General features: G+C 44.5%; 1 protein-coding gene across 3 annotated transcripts in view; it reads right to left on the bottom strand.

Moving 5' to 3' along the window:
- The window catches only part of GLS (glutaminase), a 1,045,544-nt gene that overhangs the window by 286,221 nt on the left and 746,946 nt on the right, over nt 1-12,377 (bottom strand). For all 3 annotated transcript variants that reach the window (XM_053698626.1, XM_053698625.1, XM_053698624.1), the window contains exons 13-14: nt 1,774-1,905; nt 1,517-1,609 (exon numbers count right to left, since the gene is read on the bottom strand). In XM_053698626.1, the coding sequence (XP_053554601.1) occupies nt 1,517-1,609; nt 1,774-1,905 (225 nt within the window). The remainder of the gene's footprint in view (nt 1-1,516; nt 1,610-1,773; nt 1,906-12,377) is intronic.

Here is a 12,377-nt window from a genome sequence, read left to right as displayed (position 1 = left end):
CCAGCATAAAAAACAAAAAGGGGAAGCCTGTTATCTTTTTTGCTGAGGTGAAAGAAAAATGGCTTACCTTTTCCCCTGAGGGGAAATATGACTGTCATCTAGCATTAGCCTGTGTTGTTAGAAGGAGACCAGTCATACCTGAAGCAGATGAGTCTGCAAACTGTTACCCCCAACTGAAGTTCTCTTGTTTCAACAGTCCTGCGTGATAACAGTAATGGATTTTAGTTACTGTCTGCTAAAATCATAGCCCTCTTAAACAGAAATCTTCATCACTTTTCTGTTATAGAGTAAATAGTACAAGCCAGCACTATTTTAAAATAACAAACTCTTGATAGAAGAATAAAAAACTACAACTAACACCACAAACTCCTCGCCATCCCCGTGGTAGATGCTACTTGTTCAGAGCGGCAAGGAGAATGACTGGGGGCGGAGCCAGTGGGGGAGCTATATGGACAGCTCTTGCTGTGTGCTCTCCTTGCCTTTCCCTGTGGGGGAGAATATTTCCCACAAGTAATGGATGACGCCGTGGACCGGACACACCAATGTTGGAGAAATGATATATAATTACCAGAAGTCACCCATCCACATATAGCAGACAGCGAAACCAGTACTGAAACATATCAGCAGAGGTAATGGTAGAGGAGTATAATGTTGATCTGTAAAGGGAAGCAGCAGATGAATCCCTGCGACCAAATTTACAGAGTCCTAGAATAGATTTCCCATAGGCGAAAACATGGTATCATCAGGCAATTCTCCCTTAACATCCCTCAGACAAACACTGTAGTTAGAGAGGAACTGGGCTTTAATATGCTTAGAGGCGCCAGTTACAGAAGACATCAAGCACATCATGCTTCACCACCTCCTAAGGAGGCAAAGTTTGTAAAACTGAGGTATGAGTGAGGTGGAAGGTGTATTTATAGGCATTTGAGGTTCGGGAAACTTTGCCCCCTCTTGGTAGGAATGTATATACCATACGTCACTAGCTCATGGACGCTTCCCACCTATATGAAAGAAATATTACTATAACAATGTTGGTTGTGCAAAGCTTGGGTATGGGTAGTAAAGGCATTATCTATCTATTTTGGTGTTGATTGTCCCTATAAATAATATTATATTTATAATGCTGGATACTATAAAAAGTAGTAATGGCACAATGTTAATAGGGCAAAGGCTCAAATAGGATAGATATATTTTTTTCCTTTACAGGCAAATCGTTGCCAGCATTTAGCACAATGGGCATGTAAATATGAGGTAAGTCATGTAAGTTGCTTGTCTTCAGCACTGGTGGCATACAAATGAAATAATTTTTTGTAGAAATAATAATATAATTCAGCTATTGATAAACAAGAGACTCTACAGTCCTATAAAGAAATTACATTATTCCATAAAAAAGAAAAATATGTGAATGTAATCCTGGATAAAGAACTACTGATGTAACAAGTAAAGCACAACCACAAACTTAAGAAAGCAGTGATCAGAGTGCCCAAAACACTTAAAACAAAAACAGTCTGCTTACCCGCTGATCACCTCCTTCCCGGCGAGGATCAAGCTTCTTTGCAAAGTGTCTTAAGTTATCGTAGTTATGAAAATTGCACAGAGATACCAAATCCTACAACAACAAAAAAAGAAAAATCAGTAATAGGTTCCTCATTAAGTTACATTACATGATAGTTGAATGAATAGTTATGGTGACATTTTGAAGTTAACTAGAAGCCATTGTTAGTATTATAATTTCCTAATGATCAGTTGGCACAAGTGAAAACATTTATATACCTGGCAGAACTGAATTCCACGGACGCTATTTCCCAATTTATCCAGTGGAGGAGACCAGCACATGATTCCCATAACATTAGGAACAACTAGAAGGATGCCACCCGAAACTCCAGATTTAGACGGTAGACCAACCTATGAGATATCAAAATGGATGGAACACATTACTTTGTATTTTAACCAAAAGATTACACATAACATTGAGGTAGTTAATTAGCAGCAAAACACAATATTTTCAGGTCATTTTCATTATTATATAGTTAGATAACATAAATTATGCTAACCTGGTCATTTTCTTTTCTTCAGATGGAAAAAGTCCACAGCTGCATTCATTAATTTTGGGAATTCAGAACCTGGCCACCAGGAGGAGGCAAAGACACCCCAGCCAAAGGCTTAAATACTCCTCCCACTCCCCTCATCCGCCAGTCATTCTGCTGAGGAACAAGGAAAAGTAGAAGAAATATCAGGGTGAAAAGGTGCCAGCAGAACAAAACTTACGGCCGCCACGCATAAAAACACGGGCGGGAGCTGTGGACTCTTTCCATCTGAAGAAAAGAAAATTATTAGGTAAGCATAATTTATGTTTTTCTTCATAAATGGAAAGAGTCCACAGCTGCATTCATTACTTTTGGGAAAACAATACCCAAGCTAAAGAGGACACTGAATGCAAAAACGGGAGGGTACAAGAGGCGGCCCATTTTGAGGGCACCAGGCCTGAAAACCCCTACCCAACAAAATTCTGCTTTGTCCAAAGCCGAGAAAAACTTTAAAAAAAAGGAAAAGACCCAAGGACACTGACCCTCAGATAGTCCACAAGCCTTGCTAGAGACCACAGGAACTAGACTCGACTGAGTCAACAGCCTCCAGGAGACACCATCGCCCAGCAGTCGGTCTCCAAACACACGCTCCTTACTAAAGAAAGGGAACAAGCTACCATAATCTTCCACAGAGAAGGAAAGGCACGGAGAAAACATGTATGTACTTGTAAAGCGCAGCTAATCTACCTTAAGGGACTCAAGGCGCTGCTCATCATATCAACCTCGAAAGGAGGAAGGCTGAGTAGAACTCGCCAGGGATCAACTTGCAACCCTCGGTTTTGCTACAGTGCAGAGAAGACACAGTGCATTAGTATGCTGAGCTAGCTGTCCAGCTAGCATAAGGAACTCCAGACCAACAGAGACCCACTAGTCTCGTAGAAACAAGGGCAGGCCACACCCAGACCCCAGAAAGACAGAAAACCACGGGATAAGGCCAGGAGTCTGAAACAGAGAGGACCTTCCCCTAACAAAGTGCAACCACACTCTAAAAAGCAACTGAAGACAAATGTCCCCAATTCGCAAAAAGGTAGCTCAGAATACAAAAATATTCAGAAACGAAACCTCGTGCAGCAAGCTCAGATAGGTCTGACGAACAACACCTGAAGCAAAAACACTGCACGCTGCAGTCATCTAAAAATGCCTCTGAAATTTAAATAATTGCAGGACAAGCAGAAAGCAGCTGTAGATAGGATCCTTCAGATTGCTAAGTATCCACTAACCAGCGGATAAAGTTGCAGGCTAAGAGCCGCCAGTCCTTCCCACAAATCCTGAACATGGAGAAAGGAGAAACCTCAAGAGGCTTAACGTACCTTGAATGCTCCAAAGACGAATTTAGAAGAGCAAAATATCTCAGATCCTGCTCCAACACCGGACCAGCCCAAGCAACAGACATGTCTGATAGACAGGGGGGACAGAAAGACCCCAACCACAAGCCCCCAGGGAATGGTTAACGGAGCTCGGGTGCCAACCCAATCCGCTCCTCCAAAATAAGGCACTCCCAAGGAGAACCCCCTGGGACCTGGAACAGAGAAAAGTGCAATAGATCCGTAGGAAGACCTGTCACAGCCCTCTTACACAGTCTCTATGTAGAGAAATCAAATTCCAAAAGGTGGAACAGAGCCCACAGAGCAGCAGATGCTGCCCCTTACAGAGATAAGCCACCTGATCCAACCTCCTACACACAGGGCAGGACAAAGACCCTCCAGAGCGAGGAACCCCAGCTCATAAGGAAGACAAACTATCCCCTCAAAAGGGAAGGGAACAAAAAAAAACAGCGTACATATCCACAAGACATGAAGCCATAGGCCTCGATTTATCATAGTCTGGCGGACCTGATCCGACAGTGCGGATCAGGTCCGCCAGACCTCACTGAATACGGCGAGCAATACGCTCGCCGTATTCAGCATTGCACCAGCAGCTCACAAGAGCTGCTGGTGCAACGCCGCCCCCTGCAGACTCGCGGCCAATGGGCCGCCAGCAGGGGGGTGTCAATCAACCCAATTGTACTCTATCGGGTTGATTTCTGGCGATGTCTGACCGCCTGCTCAGAGCAGGCGGACAGGTTATGGAGCAGCGGTCTTTGTGAGAAACACGAGGGCTTGATAGATAGGCCCCATAGTATGATCAAAACACGGACCGAATGAAAAATTCATCCAGACACCACTGTTGACCCAATAGAGAAAAAAACTCCCCATGAAGAGGAGCACACTCTGTCCGAAGGACAAGTCAGGCCTTAAAGTTTATAACCAGTACCCGAAGGTAGATGTGAACTCTGGCCTTCCTGCCTGTAAGCCCAATGAGCTAGTCCCTATATCGCAACATAGGGTCCCTGAAAAAACTGGGTTGTCCCGAACCAGTTCACAGGATCATAAGTCTCCAGACATCCAAGAAGGATCCAAGACAAGACCCCTGGACCAGGGACCCAGAATTGTCCTAGAACGAACGACATCCCCAGGGAACACAAGATACCCCGTCTGAAGCAATCAGACCTCACAGGGGGATGAGAACCGGGAAACCCGGAGAATGGGTACAGGACTCACTCGTAATTCCGAGCCCAAAGGGAAGAGAACACCCTTAGCTGGAGGTCAACACCCCCCAACAAGGTGTTAGCCCACAACAAAGTCACGCAATTTCTCTAGAGCCCAAAGGCCCCAAGAGCAACACAAAGGGGGAATGAGAACGAGTAACCCGAAAGAAAGTAGAAGAAAGGCTAGTTTCCATAATCCTTTCAGATTAACGTTCCAGAGGACCACACCCAAGGGAGAAGAATGCAAAGCATCCCAAACCCAGGCAGAAAAACATCCCCTAAGCAAAAAGCTGAAAAAAGAGACAACACCTCCTATCTCCCCTGATATGGAGACGACTAACTCCCGAAGGAAGACAGAGCCACACAGCCTTCACTTCCTAATTAAGCGGCCAAAGCCGCCAGAAAAAACGGACCAAGTCCAGAAAGTCTCGCCCCAAAGGAAGAGAACCTCTAAAAGGAACAAGTCCTAAAAGGACACTTCCAAAAGAGACCATGAAAGGCAAAACCGGAAGAATGGCGGTATGAAGGACCTAAATCCTCCAAGCCTCCAACCCACAACGGGAAGGAACACTAGTTCCCGGAAAAATTGGAAACGACTAAGCATGTTGCCGCAGATCTCAACGGAGTCCTAGCCCACTAGATTGAAAGGCGAATAAGGACTGAACCAATCCTCCATGCCCCTAATCAACCACGGACCCTCAAATCCTCTCAGGATGCTAGTTGAAGCTTGTAAAATAAAAACAAGAAAACAACACAAATCATATTGTGATCACTAGGCTCCCTCACTGGACCAACATGACATAAAAAAGCACCACATGTCTGAACTAGGCCTCAAAGACAGAAGGATTTGTACCCAGTCAGGACCAGCCGAAAAACAAGGGCCCCAGCACTGTCAAGGCCACATGGATTCTCTCCCGAGATGGAGGGATAAAGAACAGTCAGACAGACTTTTGTAAACAGAGCAACCACAAAATCACCAGTATCAATTTCAGAGAAGAAAGTTTCCGAAGGAAACATCACACCACACCCTGAGCTTTAGATCAAATAAAATTCATCCTCACCGGATGAAGATAAAAGATAAGGCAACCCGTAGGTTATAGTCCAGAAAGAACGGACAGCACCGCAGGACCAGCCCAACATGGGTCCGAGACTTACAAGCTCAGAACTGGAACAGGATACACAAATAACAAAGACAATAAGAAGATTACTTCATCCCCTTATGTCTATGCATGCAAGCCAGTCGAAGATTAAGACTGAGAATCCCCAGACCCATTAAGAGTGGTATCCACCAGCACCAAAAACGTGCCTTAGTAGAACGCGAGGGCACGCCAGTCTATAACGAAAGGCACAACATACCTTCGACGTGACAAAAGAAAACACCGGCCCTAAGGGCTCAGGGGCAGTCGCTCCCGAGGCGGGCTGAATTGGACCAGGCGATCCCACGCCTGACGAGCCCCAGTTAATGAAACACTGACAATATCGTAAGCACACTCCCGGGAGGTGAGGTGCAGATGCGCCAGCGCCAAAGATATGGCCATACGGAACAGTGTCGTAACCTCCGGTGAGAAGAGGCCACACTCCATAGAAGGATAAGTAGCATTTGGGTTACCTGCATGCGTAGTAAGAGTTGGTGGTAGGGAACTCGTCTCGTGGGAAATAGAATCCCAAGAGGCGGATGGCTCAGTGGGCAACTGATTCCCCGATCCCAAGGAACAGAGCACTCTAAAAACATAATTTATGCTTACCTGATAAATTCCTTTCTTCTGTAGTGTGATCAGTCCACGGGTCATCATTACTTCTGGGATATTACTCCTCCCCAACAGGAAGTGCAAGAGGATTCACCCAGCAGAGCTGCATATAGCTCCTCCCCTCTACGTCACTCCCAGTCATTCGACCAAGGACCAACGAGAAAGGAGAAGCCAAGGGTGTAGTGGTGACTGGAGTATAATTTAAAAAATATTTACCTGCCTTAAAAAAACAGGGCGGGCCGTGGACTGATCACACTACAGAAGAAAGGAATTTATCAGGTAAGCATAAATTATGTTTTCTTCTGTTAAGTGTGATCAGTCCACGGGTCATCATTACTTCTGGGATACCGATACCAAAGCAAAAGTACACGGATGACGGGAGGGATAGGCAGGCTCTTTATACAGAAGGAACCACTGCCTGAAGAACCTTTCTCCCAAAAATAGCCTCCGAGGAAGCAAAAGTGTCAAATTTGTAAAATTTGGAAAAAGTATGAAGCGAAGACCAAGTTGCAGCCTTGCAAATCTGTTCAACAGAGGCCTCATTCTTGAAGGCCCAAGTGGAAGCCACAGCTCTAGTAGAATGAGCTGTAATTCTTTCAGGAGGCTGCTGTCCAGCAGTCTCATAAGCTAAATGTATTATGCTACGAAGCCAAAAGGAAAGAGAGGTAGCAGAAGCCTTTTGACCTCTCCTCTGACCAGAGTAAACGACAAACAGAGAAGACGTTTGTCGAAATTCCTTAGTTGCCTGTAAGTAAAATTTTAGGGCACGAACTACGTCCAGATTGTGCAGTAGACGTTCCTTCTTCGAAGAAGGATTTGGACACAAAGAAGGAACAACAATCTCTTGATTGATATTCCTGTTAGTGACTACCTTAGGTAAGAACCCAGGTTTAGTACGCAGAACTACCTTATCCGAATGAAAAATCAAATAAGGAGAATCACAATGTAAGGCTGATAACTCAGAGACTCTTCGAGCCGAGGAAATAGCCATTAAAAATAGAACTTTCCAAGATAACAACTTTATATCAATGGAATGAAGGGGTTCAAACGGAACGCCCTGTAAAACGTTAAGAACAAGGTTTAAGCTCCATGGCGGAGCAACAGTTTTAAACACAGGCTTAATCCTGGCCAAAGCCTGACAAAAAGCCTGAACGTCTGGAACTTCTGACAGACGTTTGTGTAACAGAATGGACAGAGCTGAGATCTGTCCCTTTAATGAACTAGCAGATAAACCCTTTTCTAAACCTTCTTGTAGAAAGGACAATATCCTAGGAATCCTAACCTTACTCCAAGAGTAACCTTTGGATTCACACCAATATAGGTATTTACGCCATATCTTATGGTAAATCCTTCTGGTAACAGGCTTCCTAGCCTGTATTAAGGTATCAATAACTGACTCAGAAAACCCACGTCTTGATAAAATCAAGCGTTCAATTTCCAAGCAGTCAGCTTCAGAGAAGTTAGATTTTGATGTTTGAAAGGACCCTGTATCAGGAGATCCTGTTTCAGAGGTAGAGACCAAGGTGGACAGGATGACATGTCCACCAGGTCTGCATACCAAGTCCTGCGTGGCCATGCAGGTGCTATTAGAATCACTGATGCTCTCTCCTGTTTGATTCTGGCAATCAATCGAGGAAGCATCGGGAAGGGTGGAAACACGTAAGCCATCCTGAAGTCCCAAGGTGCTGTCAGGGCATCTATCAGGACTGCTCCTGGATCCCTGGATCTGGACCCGTAACGAGGAAGCTTGGCGTTCTGTCGAGACGCCATGAGATCTATCTCTGGTTTGCCCCAACGTCGAAGTATTTGGGCAAAGACCTCCGGATGAAGCTCCCACTCCCCCGGATGAAAAGTCTGACGACTTAAGAAATCCGCCTCCCAGTTCTGGAATGTGGATTGCTGACAGGTGGCAAGAGTGAGACTCTGCCCAGCGAATTATCTTTGATACTTCCATCATTGCTAGGGAGCTTCTTGTCCCTCCCTGATGGTTGATGTAAGCTACCGTCGTGATGTTGTCCGACTGAAACCTGATGAACCCCCGAGTTGTCAACTGGGGCCAAGCCAGGAGGGCATTGAGAACTGCTCTCAATTCCAGAATGTTTATTGGCAGGAGACTCTCCTCCTGACTCCATTGTCCCTGAGCTTTCAGAGAATTCCAGACGGCACCCCAACCTAGAAGGCTGGCGTCTGTTGTTACAATTGTCCAGTCTGGTCTGCTGAATGGCATCCCCCTGGACAGATGTGGCCGAGAAAGCCACCATAGAAGAGAATTTCTGGTCTCTTGATCCAGATTCAGAGAAGGGGACAAATCTGAGTAATCCCCATTCCACTGACTTAGCATGCACAGTTGCAGTGGTCTGAGGTGTAAGCGAGCAAAGGGAACTATGTCCATTGCCGCTACCATTAAGCCGATTACCTCCATGCATTGAGCCACTGACGGGTGTTGAATGGAATGAAGGGTGCGGCAAGCACTTTGAAGTCTTGTTAACCTGTCCTCTGTCAGGTAAATCTTCATTTCTACAGAATCTATAAGAGTCCCCAGGAAGGGAACTCTTGTGAGTGGAACGAGTGAACTTTTCTTTTCGTTCACCTTCCATCCATGTGACCTTAGAAAAGCCAGTACTAACTCTGTATGAGACTTGGCAGTTTGAAAGCTTGAAGCTTGTATCAGAATGTCGTCTAGGTACGGAGCTACCGAGATTCCCTGCGGTCTTAGTACCGCCAGAAGAGCACCCAGAACCTTTGTGAAGATTCTTGGAGCTGTAGCCAATCCGAATGGAAGAGCTACAAACTGGTAATGCCTGTCTAGGAAGGCAAACCTTAGATACCGGTAATGATCTTTGTGAATCGGTATGTGAAGGTAAGCATCCTTTAAATCCACTGTGGTCATGTACTGACCCTTTTGGATCATGGGTAAAATTGTCCGAATAGTCTCCATTTTGAACGATGGAACTCTTAGGAATTTGTTTAGGATCTTTAAATCCAGGATTGGTCTGAAAGTTCCCTCTTTTTTGGGAACCACAAACAGATTTGAGTAAAACCCTTGTCCCTGTTCCGACCGTGGAACTGGATGGATTACTCCCATTAACAAAAGTTCTTGTACGCAGCGTAGAAACGCCTCTTTCTTTGTTTGGTTTGTTGACAACCTTGACAGATGAAATCTCTCTCTTGGAGGAGAGTATTTGAAGTCCAGAAGGTATCCCTGAGATATTATCTCTAGCGCCCAGGGGTCCTGGACATCTCTTGCCCAAGCCTGGGCGAAGAGAGAAAGTCTGCCCCCCACTAGATCCGATCCCGGATCGGGGGCCCTCAATTCATGCTGTTTTAGGGGCAGCAGCAGGTTTCCTGGCCTGCTTGCCCTTGTTCCAAGACTGGTTAGGTCTCCAGCTTTGTCTGTAGCGAGCAACAGATCCTTCTTGTTTTGGAGCAGTGGAAGTTGATGCTGCTCCTGCTTTGAAATTCCGAAAGGAACGAAAATTAGACTGTCTAGCCTTAGGTTTGGCTCTGTCTTGAGGCAGGGCGTGGCCCTTACCTCCTGTAATGTCAGCGATAATTTCTTTCAAACCGGGCCCAAATAAGGTCTGCCCTTTGAAAGGTATATTAAGTAATTTGGACTTAGAAGTTACATCAGCTGACCAGGATTTTAGCCACAGTGCTCTGCGCGCCTGAATGGCGAATCCGGAATTCTTAGCCGTAAGTTTAGTTAAATGTACTACGGCTTCCGAAATGAATGAATTAGCTAGCTTAAGGATTCTAAGCCTGTCCGTAATGTCGTCCAGAGTAGCTGAACTAAGGTTGTCTTCCAGAGACTCAATCCAGAATGCCGCTGCAGCCGTGACCGGCGCAATGCATGCAAGGGGTTGCAATATAAAACCTTGTTGAACAAACATTTTCTTAAGGTAACCCTCTAACTTTTTATCCATTGGATCTGAAAAGGCACAGCTATCCTCCACCGGGATAGTGGTACGCTTAGCTAAAGTAGAAACTGCTCCCTCCACCTTAGGGACCGTTTGCCATAAGTCCCGTGTGGTGGTGTCTATTGGAAACATCTTTCTAAATATCGGAGGGGGTGAGAACGGCACACCTGGTCTATCCCACTCCTTAGTAATAATTTCAGTTAGTCTCTTAGGTATAGGAAAAACGTCAGTACTTGTTGGTACAGCAAAATATTTATCCAACCTACACATTTTCTCTGGTATTGCAACTGTGTTACAATCATTCAGAGCCGCTAACACCTCCCCTAGTAATACACGGAGGTTTTCCAGCTTAAATTTAAAATTTGAAATATCTGAATCCAATCTGTTTGGATCAGAACTGTCAGCCGCAGAATGAAGCTCTCCGTCCTCATGTTCTGCAAGTTGTGACGCAGTATCTGACATGGCCCTAGCATTATCAGCGCACTCTGTTCTCACCCCAGAGTGATCACGCTTGCCTCTTAGCTCTGGTAATTTAGCCAAAACCTCAGTCATAACAGTAGCCATATCTTGTAATGTTATTTGTAATGGCCGCCCAGATGTACTGGGCGCCACAATATCGCGCACCTCCCGAGCGGGAGATGCAGGTACTGTCACGTGAGGCGAGTTAGTCGGCATAACTCTCCCCTCGTTGTATGGTGAAATTTGTTCAATTTGTACAGATTGACTTTTATTTAAAGTAGCATCAATACAGTTAGTACATAAATTTCTATTGGGCTCCACTTTGGCGTTAGCACAAATAGTACAGGTCTCATCCTCTGAATCAGACATGTTTAACACACTAGCAACTAAACTTGCAACTTGGAAATATTATTCAAGTAAAATACAATGAAAAACGTACTGTGCCTAAGAAGCACAGAAAGATATATGACAGTTGAAATCAATAAACTGAAAAGGTTACAGCATCAAACTTTGTAAAAACAAAACACAATTTTAGCAAAGGCTTGTTCCCATTAGCAAAGAATAACTAACCCTGATGGCATAAAAAAGTTAAAGAATAAACGTTTTTTTATCACAGTCAACTACAATCTCACAGCTCTGTTGTGAAGATTACTTCCCTCAAACAAGCTTTGAAGACCCCTGAGTTCTGTAAGATGAACCGGAACATGCAGGAAAAAACAATGAGCTTCTGACTGAAATTTTTGATGCGTAGCAAAAGCGCCAAAAAAAGGCCCCTCCCCCTCACACACAACAGTGAGAGAGATCAGAAAACTGTCAGAATTAGATCAAGCAACTGCCAAGTGGAAAAATAGTGCCCAAACATTTTATTCACCCAGTACCTCAGAAAATGAAAACGATTTTACATTCCAGCAAAAACGTTTAACATAAATTAAGAGTTATTAAAAAGCCTGTTGCTTGCAAATAGGCTAAAGTCTTATATACACAGTGTAATTCCAGTGAAGTACCATTCCCCAGAATACTCAAATGTAAAATATACATACATGATATTATATTGGTATGGCAGGATTTTCTCATCAATTCCATTGTCAGAAAATAAAAGCTGCTACATACCTCTTTGCAGGTTAATCTGCCCGCTGTCCCCTGATCTGAAGTTTACCTCTCCTCAGATGGCCGAGAAACAGCAATATGATCTTAACTACTCCGGCTAAAATCATAGAAAAAAAAACTCTGGTAGATTCTTCTTCAAATTCTACCAGAGAAGGAATAACACACTCCGGTGCTATTAAAAATAACAAACTTTTGATTGAAGAAATAAAACTAAATAAAATCACCATAGTCCTCTCACACATCCTATCTAGTCGTTGGGTGCAAGAGAATGACTGGGAGTGACGTAGAGGGGAGGAGCTATATGCAGCTCTGCTGGGTGAATCCTCTTGCACTTCCTGTTGGGGAGGAGTAATATCCCAGAAGTAATGATGACCCGTGGACTGATCACACTTAACAGAAGAAATGGCATTCAGAACATAACTGATGGGCATGTATCACCCGGCAAAATTCATATTCTTTGCAAGAAGTAGAGTCTGAATCAGAGACATCCGTCTCCAAAAAATCAGAATCCTCCATAACTGGGACACTGAAT

Source organism: Bombina bombina, chromosome 1 (assembly GCF_027579735.1).
Source record: "Bombina bombina isolate aBomBom1 chromosome 1, aBomBom1.pri, whole genome shotgun sequence".
NCBI lineage: Eukaryota > Metazoa > Chordata > Amphibia > Anura > Bombinatoridae > Bombina > Bombina bombina.
The sequence above is the reverse complement of the archived record's forward strand: the minus strand, read 5'-3'. Positions and strand labels throughout refer to the sequence as shown.